Here is a 24,386-nt window from a genome sequence, read left to right on the forward strand (position 1 = left end):
CCCTTGCTACCAACTGTAATGTCCTAAGAAGCAATCTGGAGGAAGAGACATATAATCCCAGCCTATGATATGTAATGTGTATTATCCCCAAACCAAACAACAAACCTGGGGACAAGGGCATATGCCTGTAATCCCAACATTCGGAGGGTGACAACCACACGTCTGAGGCCAGCCCTGGCTATGTGACCAGTTCTGGGAGTTCTAGGACAAACTAGTCTACAGAGTGAGACTGTCTCAAAAAAAACCCCAAGAATCCAAAATAAACAATATAAAAATAACAAATACCTAAGAAGTCACAACAGAATGGTAATCCTCATGCTTCAAGCTGGAATAGCTAGAAAACCATCATTTACTAAAGATCTGGGTGTGTTGCTGTGTGGAGTCAAAACAGGAAAGAGGGGAATGAAAAATCAATAGGGTCATTCATTTAGAAACATTATTTGACAATATTAGCATGTGTCAAATATTTGTGATAGGCAGAGTACTAAATTCCTTAAGCACTCAGCCTGTACTCCAACACTTATTACTGTTATCTCCATTTTATAAGAAATTGAAAATCAGAGAAATTAAGCAACTTGATCAGATAATAAAAGGGAAAGTCTGTTCATTTTTGTTGTTGTTATTTTGTCTTTTTAGATAAGCCAGACCCAGGCTAATCTTGAACTCATGATCCTCCTGCCTCAGTCTCCAAATCATTTGAATTTCTGGGTTGTATATATTTTTTCATTATTGTGTATGCAAGCATGCATGCACACCATGGTCTATGTGTAGAAGTCAGAGGATGGGGTAGTTTGAAAGTAACTGGCCCCTGTAATCTCATAGGAAGTGGCACTATTAGGAGGTGTGGCTTTGCTGGAGTGGGTGTGGCCTTGCTGGAGGAAGTGTGCTGCTGTGGGGGCGGGTTTGAGGTTTCCTGTGCTCAGGACACCATCCAGTGTGTTAGTCTACTTCTTGTTGTCTGCAACATGTAGGATTCTCAGCTACCATCTGCCTGCATGCGGCCATGCTCCTGCCATGATGATAATGGACTGAATCTCTGAAGCTGTAATCAAGCCACCCCAGTGAGATGTTTTTCCTTTATAAGAGCTACTGTGGTCATGGTGTCTTTTCACAGCAATCAAAACCCTAACTAAGAAGACAGAGGGTAATTTGTGAATTTGGTTCTCTTCTACCTTTAAAGCAGGGGAGAGCAGTCCAAGAAACAAACGAGTCACCAGGCTTGTGTGGCAAGGGCCTAACCCTTTATCCACTGAACCACCTACAGAATTCTTAATCTAAATACTACTTTTTAAAACACATTATTAGTCAATCAACTGTCTCACTTATCCAGAGAGCCTGATCCAGTTCCATGGGGCCTATGCTGGGACACTTTGCTCAGCCTTGGTGCAGGGAGGAGGGGACTGGACCTGCCTCAACTGAATCTACCCGGCTGAGCTGAATCCCCAGGGAAGACCTTGCTGTGGAGGAGGTGGGAATGGGGTGTGGATTGGGGGGGAAGGGGTGGGAGTTGGGGTGGGAGGAGGGAGGACAGGGGAATCCGTGGCTGATATGTAAAATTAAATTAATTATAAAATAAAATTTTAAAAAATACATTATTAGTAGCTAGACAGTGGGGACACACACCTTTAATCCCAGTACTACATAGGCAGAGGCAGGTGATCTGAGTTCAAGGCTAGTCTAGTCTACTGAGTTCCAGGACAGCCTGAGCTAAACAGAGAAACCCTGTCTTGAAAAACCAACTGACCGACCAAACAAACAAAAAACATTATTAGTGTTGGAGGTAGCAGCCAGCATATCTTTAGAAAGACAAATCAAGACAGTTCTCTTATCCAGCAGGTGATATGTGCTATGCGATCCCCAAAGGCCGCATCACACTGAGTCGGTCACAAGCAGGTTCCAAACAGAGCAGTTAAAATCCTGGTGGGAAAACTATGAACTAGATGATGAAGAGCAGGAGGTGGGGATGACAAGCAGGCGAGGGAGATGTTGGGAACATAAGAACACAAAAAGGGTGGGGGCTCAGCCTGCTAATGCTTTCGGTAGTTAGTTAGAGCCAAGGTGCTACCAAAGACTCCACTCTCACGGTGAGCACCATGGATGGAGACCATAGCAGAGGGCTATGGCAACAGGCCTTGCCAATCATGGAGTCAGACAAAGAGAATAGAGCTCTGTGGGACTGGATCATCAGAACCTCTGGGCTGACCCCATGAAGGAAAGTCAGGTGTCCTTAAACCTCTTGTGTGGTACAGGGCACGGCAAAGCATTGTTCTCCAGTCTGCTGTGGAGGAACAGTCTCAAAGAAATGAAGTCACAGATTCCTGACACGTAAGCTTCTTTGAACTGGTAGAAAGAGAAGACATCTGGGCACCAGAGGGCATTGTAAGAGTATAAGAAACAATTGCCCAGGAAATCCATGCTTCCTCCAAGCATATGGAAGGTGTCTTTCCAGTCAACCAATACATATGCTCAAAGGTGATTCTCAAGTAAGTGTTCGATAATTTGAGCATACTTCTTAGCAATGTTAAATTCTTAGTGATGGATTGCTTTTATAGCAATTCAAATTTCAGAGAGCTCAATTTTTCTAAATCTCAAAATTCAAAACAGGAACAAAAATTAATTGGCAGTCAAACCTCTAAACCATCCATTTCCATGGACAATGAACAACTTTCAGAACTTGAAACAGTTAAACTACATTTTAGAGTCAGGATCCGAGTTGGCACACTGTTACTCATGTCCTCTGTCCCTCTGTCCAGGCCAGGATCAGAACAGGGCGAGCTGACAAGGCAGACAAACAGCTGAGGAGGGGCTGAAGGACCTCAGCACGGAGCCATGTGGCTTTCACAGGACTCTACGGTACTTTATATGTTCTGGACTTACAGACGCTTGGGACTCAGAGTGCCTCAGTAATGCTGACTGCTTTTTTCAGAAAAGAAAACCACAAATAAAACATTCTCATATTCACTCATAATCCCTCCCCTCTTTCTCTCTCAGTCTCTCCCCCTTCCCCTGTCTTTGAAATGATTTCTCACAATGAAGCCCAGGCTGGCACTGAACTTGCCAGCTTCCTGCCTCTGCCCTCCAGGTGGTGGGGCTACAGACATGTACCATCATACTTCATTTTACAGTTTTCCCTCTAAGGACAGAAAATAAAGTCTGTCATGGTCTCTTTAGAAATAACTAAAAAGTTAAATCAATTTAAGAAATAGCTTTGGGTTTTGGTTTTTACCAAGACACCTTTTGGTAAGAAGCTGGCTGGGGCTAGAAACCCCAACTCTGCTGTGGATTGAGCCCTAGACATGACTTTTACTTCTCTGCCAAGGAAGCTCTGTCACTGCCAACCGCCAGCAGCAGTGAAATCTATCTGACATGGGCTCTCTTTTAAAATCTAAACAAAGAAGGAAAACGCCTTCAAACAAGACCTTTATATATATAAAACCCTCATCGGGCCTGGCAGCACGCACCCTTACCTGCAGACCCATCTAAGGGCTCCCCTCAATGCTTTCTCTGATATCCACTACAGGACTCTCCTGATACTTGGAATAACTGCCAGATATGTATTTGCTGAGAACTAAACAGAACTGAGGATGGTTAGGTGTTCTCTGAAGCCAGACCGATAAGAGTTCAAAGCTTGGGTCTGGCACTTATTAAGTGAGGCCACCCCTTCATTTTTGTTACCAAACGACCCACCCTTCATTCAGCATAGCTCACGGGATAGAGTGAGCCCATTGGCCATAGGCAGTTAAATCAACAGTGTCTAGGATACAGGAGCCCAACCTCCTATTATTATTCAACCTCTGAAGTCAAGCTTCTACTTAGAATGGTCTTCCTCTGTTTTTCTATAGAGGGTTTCTGTAATCCAGAAAACAGTTCAATTGAAAGGGGCGGTAATAAGCACAACACTGTCAACACTCTGTCCCTGGTTTCTAGAAAGTTAGGTAAACTTGTAGGAACAGTGTGAGGACTGCTTACTCTGAAAAGCAGTTCTGTTTTGTTTTTGAAATGGGTCTCATAGATGCCAGGTTGGCTCTGAAACTGGCATATAACTGAGGGTGACTTGTGATTCTCCTGCCTCTTGCCTTCCAAGTGCAGGGATTACAGGTGTGTGGCATCACAACCAGCTCTCTGGCATGAGGTGTATTCCCTGTGTGAATGGAAGCCAAACCACTCCAGGTTTTTCTCCCCAGATAGATAGCAGACCTCCAAAGATGCCCCTCTGCACTCACGGCCTGTCCGGCAAGTGACATCCATTCCCAGTACTGTTCCTCTTCACAAAGTGCTTTCCACCAAGGGAGACATTGTGTGGTTCTTGATGAGTAAGCTGATGAGGCAGAGTTACTTTCCTCTAAGTGGTAGCTTTCTGGAAGTAGCTGCAGGCCATATTCTCCATCAGAAGCATTATGTAAGTGGGGTCTTGCATTCCCAGTGATAAAATGCTTATGCAAGATTACAGCTAATAAAGTCCCAATGAAGTCTAATCAATAAGGACTCAAAAATATTGCCCACAAGAGATCTCAGTGCACTCAGCATCAGTACAGCTTCTTCATGGTAAATTAATTTTCCTTCCGTTAAGTAAACGATCTGACTACATTTGCTCGTAGGTGACATTTAACAGAAGAAGGCGGCAAAGCACATAGCCATGGGTTTACAATGTAGAGTTAGGGAGTGAACCTAGTAATCAACTGCTGACATTGTTGGCTTCCAGCAGTGGGAGGAGTCAAACGGAGCCTCTGCTGACACTGGCCGAAGCAGGCCTCATCTCATATGAACTTAGGACACCGGGTTTCCCCTGCTAATCGCCTGTGGCTAACGCTGTGATGTTCTTGGAGTGATGAGCTCTGAGCTCTGGGTTAAGCCAAGAAGCTCCACTCAAAAAACACTGGCCTGCACCAAACATGATATGACAGAGACTCTCAGAGCCAACTTGATGGTACATCAAAATAGTTTCCTCCCCGCTCTGAGATGGTTCATTACATATCCCAGACTGGTCTCCAACTTACTCTATAGCCCATGTTGGCTTTAAACTCACTTGTGTTCCTCCTGCTTCAGCCTCCTGAGTGCTGGGATGACAGACCTGAGCCAGCTGGCTCAAAACACCTTTTTCAAACTAAGCAGGAGTCACTTGATCTAGTCATCTATACAGTAACAAAAGAAGATAAAACCAATGGTTTACTAAGTGAGTCAGACCATCAGTGAGCTATCTATCACTTTAATAATACAACCGAGTCGAGTCTAAGGAAGAGTCTAGTAAAGGAGTAAAACCATATTTCTTCCTTAACTTTTCTTTTTTGGGGGGATGGGACATTGAGACAGGGTCTCTATTATGTATCCCTGGCTGTCTCGGAACTTGCTATGTAGAGCAGGCTGGCCTGGAACGCACAGAGATCTGCTTACCTCTGCCTCCTAAGAGCCAGATTAAAGGTGTATGCCACCATGCGGGACATTGTGATTTCTTCCATATTTCTTTCAAACAATCACTGAAAATACATGTATGTCCTGCCAGGCGCTGCTAGGTTGTGGTTGTATAACATGCAGGCCTGGGAAGAAGGCGTGTCCATGATATACTAGGTGGTATAAAACCACTCCATCTAGAACAAATGTCACTTAACAGTGTATGATCTTAGTTGATCTCGGGACACACAGGGAAGAACACTTGTGTCTGACCAGCTTTGACCCACTGTGTGAAGACGCAGTGACAGGCAGAAAATAAGCTTCGAGTTCCTGAACTAACAGTATCCATCTGCTGAGCCTGTTCTCATACACAGCTGGGGACACTCTGGAACCCAAGAGCCAGAAAAGGATAGTGGACAGGGTCTTCTCAGGGCCTCACATGCTAATACAGAAAACTATCCCAGCTCTGCTGGAGTTTCTAGATCATTTCCACAGGAATCAGTAAGCTCAGCTCAAGTTAGTGACAGCCAGAGAATGGGCCTTGTTCTAAGGACTTTCCTTGACCACACTGCCCTCTAGAGGACAGTGACAGAAACAGAAAGAGAGTGACTACAGACCCAACAGCTCTGACCTCCACAAAAAGAGCCAGTGCAGGGTCTAGAGAGTCACAACTATGCCCAGAGACAGAAAGGACCCAGAGCCAGCCTCAGCTTCTTTGCTCAGAACACAAGAAAAAACATCTATGATTTCATTTTCTTTTGTGCTTCTTCATATGGACAGCACCAGCCTCTGATGGGTCTTGGGATTCAGGTCTACGGTATGGAACAGAGTCAAACACATCCATATTGCTGAGGACAAGAATGTATGATAAGATAGCAATTGTCAACTCATTTCTTACACTGGTTCATTTCTCTCTTTTTTTTTTTTTTTTTTTTTTTTGGTTTTTCGAGACAGGGTTTCTCTGTGTAGCTTTGAGCCTTTCCTGGGACTCACTTGGTAGTCCAGGCTGGCCTCGAACTCACAGAGATCCACCTGGCTCTGCCTCCCGAGTGCTGGGATTAAAGGCGTGCGCCACCACCGCCCGGCCATTTCTCATTTTCTGTACTTAATCTTACAGAGCCTTTTATTCTACTCAGGGAATTTCATCTCCAGGGTTAACGAGTGACACTGTTTAGGACAACCACATTGCCATTCCCAGTCTTTCAGCTTATGATAACTTACTAAGAGCATGGTTTCAGCAGCTATTTGCCAGGAGCTATTCTCAGCAATCAGCTTTGGGGAGGCTTGATTGAGCAAGAACATTTGCCACGTTCTGGTGTGAGAGGCTGGGGTGGAGGGCAGAGAAGATCCAAAGCCCTCACAAAAAAACTACTCTGGACACTGGAAAAGCAGAGGAAGTGGTTTATTGAGCTGCCCTTTCTTGCAACAGTGAGGTTGAGCAGGACAGTACAGCATCCGAGGGGGGGCTAAGCTATGAGGATCTGTGTGGCTGTAACAAGGCAAGTCATTTCTCTAAACATCACCAGCAAGCAATAAAATAATACAAGGTAACGATTCCAGGGCATAGTTGCATAGTTTAAAGCAGATGAAATACAGGAAAATACTTACAGAAATGTAGTTTTCTGTGTGTGTTTGCTGGTGGGCAGCAACTGAGACAGGATCTCTTACAGCCTAGGAGAGCCTCGAACTCACTAAGCAACTAGAGATGACCTTCACCTGCTGAGCCTCCTCCCAAGTGCTGAGATTATATGCATGCACAATGGAATTTCTTGATATTGTTTGGGTAATCCCTCTGGGAGGGATTTTGTAGGCTGTATTTTAACAAACCTGTGCATTAATTTCCCCCCTTAATACATCTTTATGCATGCCTACCAGAGCTCAGACACTATCCCAAGGCCAGGAATACAGCAGTGAACAAAATCTAAACGCTTCTCCCTGGCAGCGAACGACGAAGTGGGAGGTGAGAAGAAGACAAAGAGCATGTGGAGTTGGGACAAGTGTGAAGACAAACAGAACTGTGAAAGCCACTGGGGGTGGTGTGGGGTCAGGAGAAGCCTCAGAGTGCCCACCTGAGGGGAAGGGTCGTGTGCTTGCTGAGTCAGAGAATGGCAAGGACCTAAGGTCAGAACAACGAAATGGAATGGGGGTGGGGTGAATGCTGCAGGGGGGTTACAAGTGTGAAAATTTCTGATTTTCCTTTTTGTGTTCTTTTTTGACACAAAGTCTCACTCACTGTGTAGACCAGGCTGGCCTTGAACTGATAGAGATCCACCTGCCTCTGAGGGCTGGGGAGAAAAGTGTGCACCACCATACCTGACCTGATTTTAATCTTAGGAATAAATGAAAGCCCTTGGACCACAGGAGGGCTTGACTCTGACAAAGACTTAGTAATGTAGTAAGTCCTGCTGTGTGCCAGACACTATGGTAGATTATAAATAATTGTGGGAAAGATATTTTGCTTATATATACTCAAGTTCAGAGTCTGGTGTGGAAGGTATATAATCAAAGAATTACTTACAATTTAATTGATAAATGTCACAGTAAGACAAAGTTCAGAAAGCTAAAATAGAAATAGAAAATATCTAGATTCTTCTGTTTCAGTGGGTATGTGTAGATCAGAAATGTCACCCATCTTTTTTTGAGACAGGGCCTCTCATTAGTTTAGAGCTCAAGTAGGCTAGACTGGCTGGGCAGAAAGCCCAAAGGATGCCCTCACCTACACCTCCCAACCCAACTGTTGAATGACGAGCATGTGCCACCACACCCAATACTTTTAAGTGGGTTCTGGGGCTCAAACTCGGGTCTTTGTGCTTGTGAGGTGAGCGCTTCACTGACAGCCAGCTGTCTCCCCAGCACCTGTACCTTTAGCTGTGACTTACCAAACTTCTCTCTAGATTCTACACTACAAGAGTGAGTGGAAAGAAGTCTGGAAAGAAGGAAGTGTTCAGGGCAGAGGGAACTGTTCCAGAAAAGACGACATTTAAGGAACCAGAAGTAAGTTGGGATGACAGGCTGTAGCTAACATGGGGGTCTAACAGAGGGAGGGGTCAGCTCCCCAAAGGAACTCTACTGCCACTATTTACAAACCCTGCTTGGGAGATCACCTAAGGAACAGAATAAAATATATTGGGGTGTGATGCCCATAGGAAAAGTAGGCTTTGCCCTTTAAAAATGCTGGCAGAGTGCCTGGTGATATTGGCTAACTGGGTAAAGCCCTGGGTTTGACCACCAGTACTGGAGCGGGGACCTCTGGGGGGGAGCCCGGCAACAAGCCTGTAACTCCAGCACTCAGGAGACTGAAGTAGATGGATCTTGAGTTTAAAATCAGCCTGGGCTATAGAGTAAGACTCTATCTCAAAACAGTATATTTTGATTTTTTACATGTGTTCTGGATTATAGTATAAAGTATATTTTTGTTATGATTGTAATAAAAATACTTGAAATTCAGTGCTCTAGACATATTAGGAGTAAACTTTAAGGCAATGGTAAACAATTAAAACATTTTAAACTACAAAATGATATGACCAGATTTGTGTGTTTGTGTGTGTGCATATGGGAAACATGTCTGTATGGTGTAGTTTGTCATTATTTGTGTCTACAAAGGTTTCTCATGCAACAACACGGAGAACAGACAAGGCTGAAACCAAGAATCCACAGATTTGACCACTGTCTAATCTAGGCAGGAAAAGAAAGATGGCGGCAAGGTCTATACAAGTGGCTACAGGTTGGGGGACTGTGTGCAGCCTTGGAGAACCAACTGGCTGTAATGGAGGTGCTAAAAAAGAAACGATCCAGACTTGTATCTGCCAAGCTGGAGAGGGGACAGAATTCACTAGGACAGTGGACACCAAACAGAGCAAATTTGTGAATAGTGAATGAAGTTCATTTTGGAAAATGTTTCAATGATGTGACTTCAAGATCTAAAAGAAAGACACAGTACTACAAAAGTTTGTAGGCCAGTGGTAGAGTGCCTACCTAACATACTCAAGGCCCTGGGTTCAATTCTCAGCACTACAAAACCACAAAGTTTTAAAAGATGCTAGATAGCAAATGGTTGGATATGTAGCTCTAGACCCCAGGAGAGAATTTGGGGCCTGTTAATTGGGGGCTGCTCCTAACTGTGCTCAGTGGAGCCATGGCAGTAAATAAGATGGCTAAGAGATTATGTGAACAGGAGGAGGTAGAAAGGATGAACAGAGAATGAGAAATATGGCAGAGTTGATTAAGACAGTACACTCAGGGGAGGGCGAGAGCATGTGTCTCAGGAGCCACCGTAAGAAAAAGATACTTTAGAAGACAGTGAAAAACCACAACAAGAAAATGAGCAGTCCCAGATCCTTGGAGACTCAGGCAGAAGGATTGCTTAACCTCTTCAAAGGCTGGGAAACGCTGTGAGACTTTGTTGGGGAGAAAAAAATGAAGACCTGATGAGACACCTCAAGAAAGATGTACAGATAGCAAGTAAGCAAATGAAAAGCTGCTCATAATCACAGACCCCAGAGCTACAGATTAAAATGAGAAACACCACACACCTGTGAGGAGACACGCCCACTGCTAAACACCAAAAGCTGGCAAGTCGTGCAGCAGTAGGAACTCATCCACAAGAACACGGCACAGCTCTCTGGCAGTCAGCTGGGCAGTCTACTACAGATTGAAACCAGCGCTTACCATATGACTCCATAGTCATGCTCCTTGTGTTTACTCAAGTAAACTGAAAATGTGTGTCCATACAAAAATCTGCACAAGGACATCATAGCAACCTTAGTTATAACTGTCAAAACTGGAAAGCAACCAAGACACTCACCAGTGGGCAAAGGATAAACTATGGTACATCCAAACAAGGGAGTATCATTCGGCACTAAAGGGAAATGAGCTAGCAAGACACAACAGACCTTATATGTCTGTGCATATTCCTAAGGGGAAGGTCAATGCAAAAGGCTACACACGGTGTTTCCAATCATATCACAGTCAGGAAAAGTCAAAACGTACAGAAGCAATGAAAGGACCAACTATGGCCAGTTGGGAGAGAGAGAGAGAGAGAGAGAGGAAGAGGGAGGAACAGGAGAAGCACACAGGCTCATCCCAGAGGTGAGGCTACTCTGTATGACATGATCCTGGTGGATAAATGTCTTTATACACTTGTCAAAACCCAGGAACTCACAACTCCCGCAGTGAACCCTAATATAAACTGCAGGCTCTAAGTGACAGGGTTGTGTGTGTGTGTGTGTGTGTGTGTGTGTGTGTGTGTGTGTGTGTGAAGTGTGACAAGCATACCAATGTTGTGTGTGTCTGTGTGTCTGTGTGGTGGGGTGGGTACCAGTAGTAGGGAGGCTGTGAGGAGGTGGGCAGAGGGCAGAGGGCATCTTCTGTCCCTTCAGCTCAATTCTGCTGTGAACATAAAACTGCTCTGTTGTTTCCTAGTAGGGAACAGTCAAGTGCTAACTAAGACAATGAGGAAATACAGCTTTGGTCTGGACACCCGATGACCACAGCAAGAGCCACCCGGGGCACACTTCTCTGCTTGCTTCACCGTACAGTCAAGCTAGAAAAAGTCAAGGTTTGGTCCTTGTCTGTTCCTCCCATTCCTCTCCTGTTATGCACACACCATCGGATGCCTGCTCCTGCTGCTCCAAACATCAATCATCTCCACTCTTCTCAATTCAGCTTCCTATGGCATCCCACTCCCTCTTTCCTGGAACGTCTTCACTTGTCTTCAAGACAAGCAGCCTCTGGCTTTCCTTGCTAACCATCCTTCTGACCCCTGTTCACTTTGCTAATCTCTAAAAATCCTTGGTACCTCTTCCACGCCCAGAGAGTGAGCTCGTCTGGTAGCATTAGACATTGTACATTGATGATTCTCGGATATCCTAGGTTAGTAATCATCCCTAAATTCACCTGCCGACTAGAGCCTCAACTGAGATGGCAAATAGGCACCTCCAACTTGACACTCCTAAAACCATCTCTCCAAAATTTTAACTGTTTCCCCCAGTTATCCTCATTCTTTCTGCTGCTCAGGTTAAAAAAAAAAAAAAAAAAAAAAAAACCTTAGAGTTACCTATAATTATTCTTTCTTTACATAAAATCCAATACCAAACATTATTGGAGACAGACTGCCTGGGTTCAAATTCTAGTTCAGCCATTTATTAGCTGTGCTATCTAGGGATAGTTGCCTTGGTATCATCTGTGAAGCGGGGATGACCACCTTACAAAGCTCATAATACTGACGGAAGCTAGCTAGTGTTTCAAAATGCTCTCCACATGCCTGCCATGTGGGATGCAGTAGTGTTCCCCCAGCCTCTCTATTACCCAGTCTGGGAACGGCCAACTACGGTGCTCGTGTGCACTCAAAGTCTCCTACCAACCAGGCTCCCTTTCTCCAAATGTCTTCAATGAGCCTGCCCTACACAGTACTGCACTACACTGCATTCACTGCACAGCAAAGCACACTACACAGCACTGCACAGCACTGCATTACGCTACACAGCACTGCACTACAATCTCCTTTCAACAAGCAGTGTAGCAACTGTAGTGATTGTCTTTAAAAGCTACTACAAAATCTTTTCAATTTGTTTGAAATTTTTCACAATAAAAATGTAGAAGAAAGCCGGGTGGTGGTGATGCACACCTTTAATCTCAGCACTAGGGAGGCAAAGCTAGGTGGATCTCTGTGAGTTCGAGGCCAGCCTGGTCTACAGAGTGAGATCTAGGACAGGCACCAAAACTACATGGAGAAACCCTGTCTCAAAAAAAAAAGTAAAAGAAACTCCCATAGGTCAGAGCATATCATTCTTCTGTTAAGAGACTCTAAATCTTCCCCTTCCACCAGAGTAAAAGTAAAAAAAGTCTTTATATCTGCTGATGAGGCCCTCAAACAGGCTCCCTCAACTCTCTCCTTCTCTCTTCATTCTGAACTATTCTGGGCACAGCCTCAGTTGCTAGCTCCCTGCGGCCTTCGGGCTGGGGTCCTCCAGTGTCTTCCCAACTGTACCTCTTTGAATGCTCTCCCACCCACCATCCTTAAGGTTTCTACTTCATCCTCCAGGGCATTTATCACTACCTGACACACCACCTCCCCAGTCACCAATTCTGAGATGACTCGGTTAAAGCTAGCCCACATTCCACCTACTTATTCTAAGGGTATGCATGCATACTTTCCTTAAGAGGAAGTAGCAGACAAAGGGTACCACTTTCTACAGTGGCTCAGACATGACCTCTTACATGCGCAGAAATGGTGAAGAAAGAAAGGAAAAACAACAACAACAACAACCCAGACCAAACACTCCTCGCCCCCAAGCAAAGCCAAACCCACATAAGTTCTGAGTTGTCAGGCAACTATAAAAATCTGGGTTTCTGGTGTCTGTTTTCAGTATTAAAACTTTTCCAAAAGCTAAAATTATCCTGCTGCCCACTTACTTAGAGGGATTTTTTTAAACAATTTGACTCTGAAGGTAGACTACAGATATAACTAGGAAATGAGACGACACCAGGACTAAGATGCACAGCCTGCTCATCCTGGGCATCCGTGTCCCAACCAAGGAGCTCCTGGACTGCAGTGAAAGGGTGTGGGGAAGACAGCGGAAAGACAAATGTCCATCCCACCGCCACGAGGTGAGGGACCACTGACTCGATACACATCAATCCAATCTGTACAGCAGGACCACACAAAACTCTCAGCCAACTTACTGACTGAGGAAACCAAGGCTCAGACAAAGTGGCACTGAGCAGAGCCCAGGTTTAAGCACAGGGAAGGCTCCCTGAGCCAAAGCTAGTTGCTTCTCTTGTTCCTATGGAACCTTGCCTCTCAGAGGAACTACGAACTGCAGTTTAGAAAGCAATCAAATGGTCATTTACCCACCATTACCGCACTTCTGAAATGACTTAACATGCCTGGCTCTCCATGAACCCAGTCACAGCTTTGTGCGGGCAACTCCCTTACCTGTGGACATGAAAAATGGGATGCGGAACTTTCCACTCAGCACCCGGGCCCGCAGATTCTGCAGTGTGCTCCCATCAAACGGCAGGGCACCACACACAAGCACATACAGGACAACTCCAAGACTCTGCATCCCAAACAGAGAGTACGCACAGTTAATTGCATCAGAAAACAAAAGAGGCCATGAGAGTGCATGTGAAGATGAAGGAACCAACTTCTCCTTCCTTCTTTAGGACATAGCATGGGTCATTATCAAGGTCATTGTCTTCAGAGCAGTTAACAGTCTTCTTTGCTTCCAGACATGAATTTCGGGATCAGAACCCAGGCTCTCAGAAAGAATAATCCCTGTTCTTGGCCCAGGCATCATCCGCTCAGACCCTTACAGGGAGATGCAAATCCAGTAGTTGAAACTCGAGGCTCACTGAGTCCAGTACTGGAGAGACTGCAAATGGCCTGTGGGTTGTGAGGACACGTGAAGGTGCTCTCCACTCACACACGGCCCTGTCTGTGTGTCCTCTAGCAAGACAGCTGTCACCTAGAGACGGGAGCAGGGTGGTGGGAAGGGGAAGTACTTACCCAGATGTCCACCTTGGGCCCATCATACTCCTTCCCTTCGAAGAGCTCCGGGGCAGCATAGGGAGGGCTGCCACACCACGTCTTCAGCAGCTGCCCGGGGGTGAAGAGGTTGCTGAAGCCGAAGTCTAGAAAGACAAATGGACACCACTCCTGTCATCAACCTACAAGCACTAGTCTCTGGGCAGCGGGGCACAGGCCATGTCACCAAGCTGAAATGGCAAATTTAAGAAAGAAGCAGCCAGTCGCCTGAGCTGGTTGGAACTAGGAAACAGGCCAGGTGCAGGACCTGCCTTGCATGTGTGGGCCTTGGAAAGGAAGGGAAGGGGAAGAGGAGAGGGGAAGGGAGGGGAGGCCCATGCTGGGAAACTTTTTAAATTGTACTAGATAGAGAACACAGGGCTTCACCCATGAAGGAACTCTGGCCAGCTCAAGCGTGGTGGCGAAGGCTCTGCAGGCCTTCCTCTTCTCCCCAATGCCCTCTGCCTTGCTAACAAAAGTTAGATTACATTCCTAAAGCTGGCCACCAAGGTCTGTCCCTTATTTGGCCACTTCCTCCTCCTGAGGCTGACGACCAAGGTCCAGCTATTGAAGTATTGAAGTCCAGCAATCAAAAGCCCCCTTTGGCTCACCTTATTAACACGCCCAATTAAAACTGAACACCTTATCCAAACATGGGTTTCCCCTTGTACCTCTATAAACTGTCATTTTCCTACGGGCCACGTCTGTCTCCTCTCTATCCAGAGGCGGTCCTTTGTCCCTGCCCCTCCTGTCTTTGTCTATCTCCTGTCTTTGTCTCTTAGTCCCTGCTTTCTCTCCCTCTGGGGCAAATAAATCTCTTTCGTGCTGAGGGTCTTGGGGGTCCTGAGCCAATACTTTTCCTTTCACCCCCAGCCTCACTGATGCAAAAAGCTCTGACTTTCCCCGCCCCCTTTTTGAAGCAGGCCATCACCTTACAGTCGTAACTTGCCTGCATCTGTATAGACAGACCAGGCTGGCCTTGAACTCATGGCGCTCTTCCTACCTTCGCCTCTTGAGTCCTGGGATTACAGGTGTGAGGTGCCACACCTAGATGAAAGGACTGGTTGGTCTCTCGGGCCTGCAGGTGTCCAGCAGGCCACTAAAAGCAGCTGAAAGTCTCATCTGCCTCCATCTGACCTCTGCTCTATAGACTCCGAGTCTCTCTTCTACAGGAAGACAGGTCGGCGAAATACACACCTTACAACAAGAGTCAAATCTGCCCTACGAAGTACCAGTGACTGTATCTTGACAGTGCTGGTCCTGAGATAACAGTCAACAGACCACAGTTTGAGCCAGACTGGTTAACTAGGCAGCTTCCTATGAGGCACCCCCTTCTGGCCCTCTCTACATAGCCTGGTAGTCCACAGCAGCAGCACTGAGCCAGGGCTAAGGACACTGGTCTTCCTGATAGGGTTTTATTGGTTAAACTGCTTCCGTCATTATTTTCCCTTTTGGTGTGGGGGTAGGTGCCACATCTGATTTCTTGAGGCTCACTGAATAGCCTAGTGCTTGGAATACATGGGCGAGTCCTCAGTAGGACTCTGAGTTTTCATATGACTTTCCACAAATATATTTATAACCACCTAAAAACTAGACAATGGGACATTGTTATTATTGAGAATATCTACTCAAAATGGAGAAAATGCGTCTTATTTAGAAACTGAACAAAGAACATTCACGTTTTAACTTCAAGTCTGTTTTAACAGGCCACCTCCATTATTTTCTCTCTTCTCACTAGTCCAAGAGCAGGACACAGAGGAGCCAGTGTTTGGGAACAATGCTAAAACACCAGGAGAGCAGCAGGCTTGGGCGGCGGTGGCCCACGCCTTTAAGCCCAGCATTTGGAAGGCAGAGGCAGGCAGATTGCTGAGTTCCAGGACAGCCAGGGCTACACAGAGAAACCCTGTCTCAAAAAAACCAACCAACCAACCAACAAAAGGCAGGCTTGCTGAGCATGGTGACACACCTTATCCCAGGATTTGGGAGGCAGAGGTAGATGGATTTGGTCTACATAGAGATCTCCAGGCCAACAGCAGCCACACAGTGAGACATTGTCTAAACAAACAAACAAACAAACAAACAAACAAGGTAAACCCAAAGATGGCATATGAATATTTTGATGTCTGGACAGGCCCTGTGACAGGCTGAGCCAATCTCTGGTCCCAGGTATACCACATTCCTCGAAACCCTAGCAACTTGAAGGCTGGATCCCGACCTCCCTGGAGCCCCCTTCCTCTCCCCGCCCTTCCCCTCCCGTTGGCGGCTACTTCCCTTGGCCCTCTGTATTCCTTCTTTCTAGCCAGCCAGAGAAGGAACTTGCCAGTGAGGCCCTGCTCGTTTTCCTGCCTCCCTGGAGCTAACTTTTCAGGTCCCAAAGCTTCTACTCTCGTTGGACTGGGAAACTTCCCCTTAGGAGTCTTAAGTTCCTCTTCTGGATTCCCAGTACCTGTCTGGAAAAAGACCATTTTCCAAAATCAAATATCCCACAGTGCTCACCAATGGTGGACCGCCTGTCACTCACGACCCTGGCATCATCTCCAACTCCTCTCTCTCCTTTTCCCCCGTGAGCTGGATGGCACTCACAACCTCTACCCTGTGTGTCTTGAATCCATCGCTCCCGTTTTGTTTCCATCTCTCATCTTCTTTAAAATGTATGTGTGTGAGGTGTGGGTATATGTACACGTGTCTGTGTGGGTCCCCATGAAGGCCAGCAGAGGGAAATGGATCTCCTGGAGTTGGAGTTGTGGGCTTTTTGTGAGCCGTCTGACATAGGTTGCAGGGATTTGAACTCTGGTCCTCAGAATAGAGCAGCAAGTGTTCGGAACTGCTAAGCCACCTCTCCAGTCCCCTTCCTGCCTGATCAAGACTCACTATGCTTCCTACCTATGTCACTGAATTTCCCTCTAAGCTATTCATTCAGAGCCCAGCGACTGTCACACAAAGTCAGATCCTATTCCCTCCTCGCTAAAAAACAAAACAGAACAAACAAGGTGTCTCTCCTCTGCTCACAGAAAGTCCTTCCTGCGGCACTGTCATTAAGGTCCACCACAGACAGCCCTGCCCTGCACAGCTCTCCCACTTAGCCTGACTAGCCTCCATTACTAAGGGCTCACATCCTGTGTTTACACGTCTTTCTTTAGACTACTTCCGGTCTGTGACAGACCAGCTCCTGTCTTCTCCACCTTTAAACGCCATTCATTTTCAAGGCCCAGGCGAGTATCGCTTCCTGTATGAAGCTTTAACTGATTTCCAGCAGAAAATGCCATGACAATGGCTTCCTCTGAGCTGTCACAGCCGTTTGTTTATTCTTTACATGCCAATCACTGCTCTGCCTCATCCTGTACTTAGGTGTACTAGTGTGTTCAAGCCCTCTGCCGATGACTGACGGAAGGGGACAGTTTTATTTGTTCTTGTCTCCACACAGTGTTTTTAATACGTGGTAGAAACCTGAGAAAGGCTCACAAAAGTAAACTTCAGTGAAGTCACTCTGTCAGGCCTCTCCTGAACATGTGGCTGCTTTCCTTCTCACACTGAAGATTCAATGGGCCACCTACCAGAACCTCTACCTCCCATCCACCTCAACCAAGGCGCTGTAGATAACTGAGTTATCACAAGGGGCTTGGGGCTCAGAGCCTGATTCTGCTCATCATAGCTAGAGAAACAAAACATCAATAGAAAGAAAAACCTCTTTGTGGAACCTCTTACATCCTCTAACTTTTCTATACTCCACTGTGACTACTTTGTTTTTTATCTCATTTTAGGGTGTGTGTGTGTGTGTGTGTGTGTGTGTGTGTGTGTGTGTGTGTAATTCAGCTTTTAAAACACTCTACCTCCCTTGGAGAAATCTATTCTCTTTCTCTCTAGTTCCTTAAGAACTATTTATAAGAGTTACCTGAACAAGACTTGTACAATGACCACACCAGCTGACATTCCGACCTGGATAGAGGGAATCTCACAGGACCCCACCTCTAGATGAAGAGCTACAGGCAATTGACAGCTACCAAGAGACGGAGAGTCAGTCTTCTCTGCTACAGGATGGGGCCCATAAGTTATCCAGTACCAAGTGGTTAGAACTACACACACCCACACGTACAAACACTCACATCATTAACAATTAAAGAAGAGGTGACAAATTTGAGGAGTTGGGTCATGAAAGGGACTAAAGAGGTGAGGGGTGGGAGAGAAATGATATAAATACAGTATTCATATTTTGTAAAATGTTTAATAAAAAAGCTACTTTTTTTCTGATTCTTTCATGGTACCTAACATGTCTTTAAGCACAGTAAGAGTGTAAGAAATACTGCTTATGGCCTGGCATGGTGGCTCATGCCTTTAATCCCTCTGGAAGCAGAGGCAGATAGGTATGTGTGAATGTGAGGTTAGCCTGATCTACACTGTGAGTTCCAGGCCATCCAGGACTCCACAGTCTGTGGTGATATATTGTGTACCCCAATAAACTTGCCTGAGGATTGGAGAATAGAGCCAGCTACTAGATTAGACATACAAGCCAGGCAGTGGTGACACACACCTTTAATCCCAGCACTTGAGATCTCATGCCTTTGCTTGGGAAGCACACACGCCTTTAATCCTAGGAAGTGATATGGCAGGGCAGAGAAAGGTATATAAGGCGTGAGGAATCAGGAACTCATTCTCTTTAGGCTGAAGATTTTGTAGAGGTAAGAACTAGTGGCTAGCTGCTCTGCTTCTTTGATCTTTCAGCTTTCACCTTGATATATAGCTTTGGGGTGTTATTAAAAGACCATCTAAGATTCAAACAACAATAGTCAGATCATATCTCAAAATAAATAGCAAATGCTGCTTATAAATTAAACCACATTTAAAGTCCTACCAAATGATCTACTTTTTGGAGAAACAGTCTCACTATGTGGCCCAGGTTGGACTAAATCTTGTTATGTAGCCCAGGAGCCTTCCATCTTGGCCTCCTGAATGCTGGGACTACAAGGATATACCATAAATCTTTCTGATATCCAAACTCTGAAACACAACTTCATACATCACAGCCTGCATACAGTGAACATTGACCAAATTCTTCATAACGAGTAAGGATTAAGTAGCTAAAAATCTTAACGAAACCAGACTGATGGCACAAGCCTGTAACCCCAGATAATTGAGGGCTAAGGCAGGAGGGGCCCAAGTTTGAGGCCAGCCTGGGCTGCTCAGTGAGGCCCCATGTCAGAACAAGAAGAAACAGAGGACTGGGTTCAGCAGGGGAGCGATCACTGGCGTCACAAGTGAGCCTCAGCAATGGGGCATCTTTGGTAACACTGGGAAAGAGGATTTCAATGGAGTTTGAGCACCAAACCTAGCAGGCCCAGGCCCATCCTTCTTCCTGACATCTATATTTCTGCCTTCCCTGGCAACAGCTTTTCACCTCCAGTCCTCTTCATCACTGCCTTCATGTCGGTAAAGCTAAATGTGCATTTAGCTTTAATGTAAGTTGTTTTTGAAGATTTAAATTATCCATGCAAGAGAAACCTCAAATTATTAACACACAGGAACACTGGAACTCATTTTGAAAACTCAGTTCCCTCTAATAAATACTTGAGAGGTTGAAAAAATGAGCTGGAGGAAGTGTCTGCTCACCTTTCTCTTAGCTGCTCACCTTTGTGGGCATTTCCATATGCACTTCAAGCACAAGACTGTTTTTGAGTCCAGCAGAGTAGCGGGGACACTGGGGTGTGTGGTGGAAAGCAGGGGGGGGGGAGAAGTGGGGAGCAGCTTTCACAGTTTATAGTACAGACAACAGAAACATCGAGAAACATGGAAGAGAAAACTTCCATAACAAAACAGAAAGCAAAGAGTAAAACAAGAATGGATTCTCACGGCTTGGGTCCGAAATACCAAACAGTAGAATTAACAACAACGAAACCCTCAGAGATCATGTTTGATCTGTTACTGTGAACCTAGAAAGTCATTCTTCCTATTCAGTAGGCTCTTCGTGAATTTTGGCTTTGGAATGGCTCTTGTTTCTCCTCCTCCTCCTCCTCATTACTTATTTACTAATGTTTCCTACTCCTAACACCTCCATTTCAAGACTCTAAGTAAGTCCCCCCATCTCTTCATTCATTCATTCAACATGAGTACATGGAAGACTTCCAGTGGACACGGCAATATGGTAACTCCTGTAGACAGAGCAAACACACAAGGGGCATGATCCCAGGGATGACTACAAAGGAGGTAGGGGCTGGCAAGATGCCTCATCATGTAAGAGTGTCTCCTGTCCAAACCTGAGTTCTAATCTGAAGCACGCACTGAAAGGCTGAGTGCAGCCAATACGCACAAGCTGGAAGGAGGACCTAGGGCTGGCTGCCTGCCAGTCTAGCTATAAGTTCATTGAAAAACCCTGCCTTAAGAGAATAAAATGGCCGGGCGGTGGTGGCGCACACCTTTAATCCCAGCACTCGGGAGGCAGAGCCAGGTGGATCTCTGTGAGTTTGAGGCCAGCCTGGTCTATAGGGTGAGATCCAGGACAGGCACCAAAACTACATGGAGAAACCCTGTCCTGAAAGAGAGAGAGAGAGAGAGAGAGAGAGAGAGAGAGAGAGAGAGAGAGAGAGAATGAGAATAAAATGGAGAGGGATAGCATGGGGCCTCCAAGTGCAAGTGCACACACATGCATGCAGAAACCACAGATACACCACATACATTCATACACACAAAACTAAAAACTTCAAGATGGGTCTCTGCTGCTATGGGGAGGCAAAGGGGGAGAATGGACTGGAGACTCTGAATGGGGTGGAGGGGAACACAATCAGGGGCACAGCACTCAGAACTAGTTTAAGCAGTCATGAAGAGACCACCCTGGGTGCTGCATGAGGCTTGTGCTAAGAGCCCCTCTCCCCCACCCCCGCCCCTGCAGCGTGCACAGCAGCAGCAGGTGAGACAAGGTCAGCTGCAAACGCTGGGTCCTGTGGGCCTCTGCTTCCCTTTCCTCCCTGCTCTGCCTTGAGAAGGGCTACGAGACGAGACGAGATAAAAGGAGTTCGGTTATAGTGAACTGTAACCATCGGTTCTTGATACATTCTCACCACAGCTCCACTCACAGACTGTTCTTATTCCTCCAACAGCCTTATTTAGGAATATAAAAAACATATTTCATCATTTTATCTAGTTAAGGTGTATTGGCGGTGGCTTTCGGCACATTCAGAGTTGAGTAACCTAAGCTAATTTTAGAGTATTTTATCACAGAAAGCAGCCCTGTGCCAACCGGTAGTCATTCCCATCGCCTCGGCACCAGACATTGACTCAATACTTTCCATCGCTGAGGACCTGGCTATTCTGGACATGTTATATGAGTGGGATCTTAGAATTTATGACCTTTTATGACAGGTTTCTCTCACTATTGTAATATTTTTAAGGTCTACCCATATTGTATCATCTATCGGTAGCTCATTAGTTTTGTTGTTGTTGTTAAGGACAAAGACATACCACATTTTGTTTATTCCGTCTTATTCTAATCTTCCATTGACAGAACAGAAAGTTAGGTTGTTCCCACTTCCCACTGACACAAATGATGCTGCTGTGAATACTCCTATGGTTTTTTGCTTTTTTTTTTTTTTTGCATTAAAGTGTTTTCATTTCTTTTGGAGATACACACACCAAGAGTTTCCATTGTTGGGTTATATGGGAAGTATTTATCAGCTTTTAGAAAAAAATGCCTAAACTGTTATTCATTTTACAATTCGACCACCAATACACAGAGCCCCAGTCCCTCCATCTTTGCTAATGCTTGTTATCACTGTGTTTAAAAAGATCCTGTCCTCAGGACATGAAGAAGTGTCTCCTGGGGTTTGAATTTGCATTTGTAGATACCTACTGACTTGACAGTGCTCTGTGGTTTGTAAACAAGCACTTGCTTGCTCTACAGCTCAGGCTGGCCCTCAACTTGTCATTTTCCTGCCTCGGCCTCCCTGGTGAAGAACATGCATTATCACACCTGGTGGGAGGATTCTTAAAGGAACAGAAAAGCACTTCTTGTTCATAAAGGGGGAAAGTGTTAAAATTGGTTACAGTAAAACTTTATTAAGAGACTGGAGAGATGGCTCAGCAGTTCAGAGCACTCACTGTTCTTCCGGGTGCTGGACTGGGTTTTCAGTGACAACATGGCTGAACTCCAGTTCCAGAGGATACAATGCCCTCTACTGGCTTCTGTGGGCACTGAATGTAATTGTACACATACTTACACCCCAGACACACAAAAAATGAAGTAAACAAATATTTTTAAAATCTATATTAAAATCCATTCAACTGAAAGACATGTTAATGAGGAAGCCCAGGTAAGGGAAGATATCTATACCATACACCAAAGAGAGCCACATACAAACAAGAGAGATTGCAGATTTCCTGGAACTCAAGCAACACAGACATACCAGCAGGGAGATGGACAAGACTTGAAAAATCAACCGACATGGAAAAAAAGGAAACAGCCACAAAAGCTCAAACTAATAGAGAGAAAAATATCATAATGAAACTCTTTGCTTCGTATGATTAACTCAAGCCCATCAGGGTAGTGCATGTCTTCTATCCTAGCACTCAGGAGGCAGAGGCAGGCAGATCTCTGTGAATTTGAGGCCAGCCTGGTCTACAGAGTGAGTTCCAAGCCAGCCTGGATACATAGTGAGACTTTGTCTCAAAAACACACAGCAACACCCCCAAGGACAGCCGTTACCCACTTGCCAGGCCAACCAAGACTAAAAGTTATGGTAAGGCCAGCACTGCAGAGAACAGACCGCCTGCGTCTGGCATACTCAAGTAGAAAGTGAAAGAGGCCCACATGAGCCCACACTTGCTCTCCTGAGTCTGTGTTCCTGTATGTTTACCAAACCACACTGATGTCTGAGAGTATGCCAGGATACTTAGGGACACCTACTACGGCTGCTAGAGCTCTGACCCAAAGACATCCAAGTCGCTATCAACAGGAAAATGACTTGTGACACAGTCATATTATAGACTACTATATAAAAATTAAAATGAACAAAGGAGACAATATAACAAGGTAAGTCTCACAAACATAATGTGGCATCAAATAAGACACATAGCACAACCAATATGATCCCACTATTCTCGGTGGGGCAAAACTAGCAGGGCATGGTGGCACTCATGCATAATCCTTATAACCAAAAATCTGAGGCCAACCTGGGCTACACAACGAACCTTGTCTCAAAATAAATGCTAACACAGAACGCTTTATTTATTTATTTACTTACTTACTTACTTACTTTTACATTTCCCTTCTTTCTTTCAGTTTGTCTAGCTTAAGGTATCAAGTCAAATGGATATCCAGAAGAAAAAAAAAATCTGGATAGAATAATTAAAAAACAAAACAAAACAAATGTCGATAACTAAAAGTAGATGAAATTTTGGCAAAACTTTCAGCTATTTTGTTTTTGGTTTTGTTTTTCATGACAAGGTTTCTCTACACAGCCTGGCTGTCCTAACTTGCTCTGTAGACCAGGCTGGCCTTGAACGCAGAGATCTACCTAACTCTGCCTCTGCTGGGATTAGAGGTGTGCATGCACCACTGCCCAGTGAGACATTTTTTCGTGACTGTATTCTTGAAGTCATGCAAATCCCACGGGTGGAGTCAGTAGAAAGCACAGTCTGATCACCACTGCAAAAGCACGGGCTCTGTACTGGGAAACGTCCCCTTGTCCCCAGAACCAAAACCACCTGGAAGAACTGGAGTACCAGGATGTCACTCTTGCGGCTGGGTTCCCTGGACAGTGACCTTAGATTAGCTGTGAGGCATGCACGGCCCAGGATGGAGAACACCATAGGCCAAATCCCCGTGACATGTAAAGATACAGACAAACTGAAAGAGAGAAAAGACTCAGGTATGAGTTCACAAGGTTGAGTAAATGCACTTGCAATTTTGGAGTGTTCTAACAGTGAAGCCCGGAGAAAGTGGGAGGTGGCTGACGCTGAAGGCAAAGGCGTGAAGAAGGTCCATATTCATACACTAATTCAGGGTGGATCTAGTAAATCATGCTTACATTTGCTGGATGTACACTGTTTTTCATGCAATATTAAACAGTGATTTTATGGAGCATCCTGGAGAAGATACTTGATATAACATAAAGGGAGAAGCAGTATTTGTACTTAGGCTGACTGTACATAGAAACCACGCCCTAGGCAGAAATCATTTCAGAATGGCGGGTGTCTTACAGGGAAGACCACCTTTACAATGCTTAGAAACCTTTGTTGAAATTTCCAAAGGTATGTCCACATCAATCTATAGTTAATTATGTTCTTTTAAATGTGTGTGTGTGTATGTATGTATGTATGTATGTATGTATGTATGTAAATAATATATCACCTTTTGGTGGGATGTTAAAATATCACCTTTTGGGTGGAATGCTGAGACCAGGTTGGCGAATTCTCAATCCTTCTGCCTTAGTCTCCCAAAGGCTGAGATTACGTGTGCACCCCAACTTAAAGCATCATCTTGAAC

General features: G+C 45.3%; 1 protein-coding gene across 8 annotated transcripts in view; it reads right to left on the reverse strand.

Moving 5' to 3' along the window:
* Positions 1-24,386, reverse strand: part of Sik3 (SIK family kinase 3) — a 222,175-nt gene that overhangs the window by 33,943 nt on the left and 163,846 nt on the right. For all 8 annotated transcript variants that reach the window (XM_037207532.1, XM_028866472.2, XM_037207533.1 and 5 more), the window contains exons 5-6: positions 13,898-14,022; positions 13,325-13,448 (exon numbers count right to left, since the gene is read on the reverse strand). In XM_037207532.1, the coding sequence (XP_037063427.1) occupies positions 13,325-13,448; positions 13,898-14,022 (249 nt within the window). The remainder of the gene's footprint in view (positions 1-13,324; positions 13,449-13,897; positions 14,023-24,386) is intronic.

The sequence above is a fragment of the Peromyscus leucopus genome, chromosome 7 (assembly GCF_004664715.2).
Source record: "Peromyscus leucopus breed LL Stock chromosome 7, UCI_PerLeu_2.1, whole genome shotgun sequence".
NCBI lineage: Eukaryota > Metazoa > Chordata > Mammalia > Rodentia > Cricetidae > Peromyscus > Peromyscus leucopus.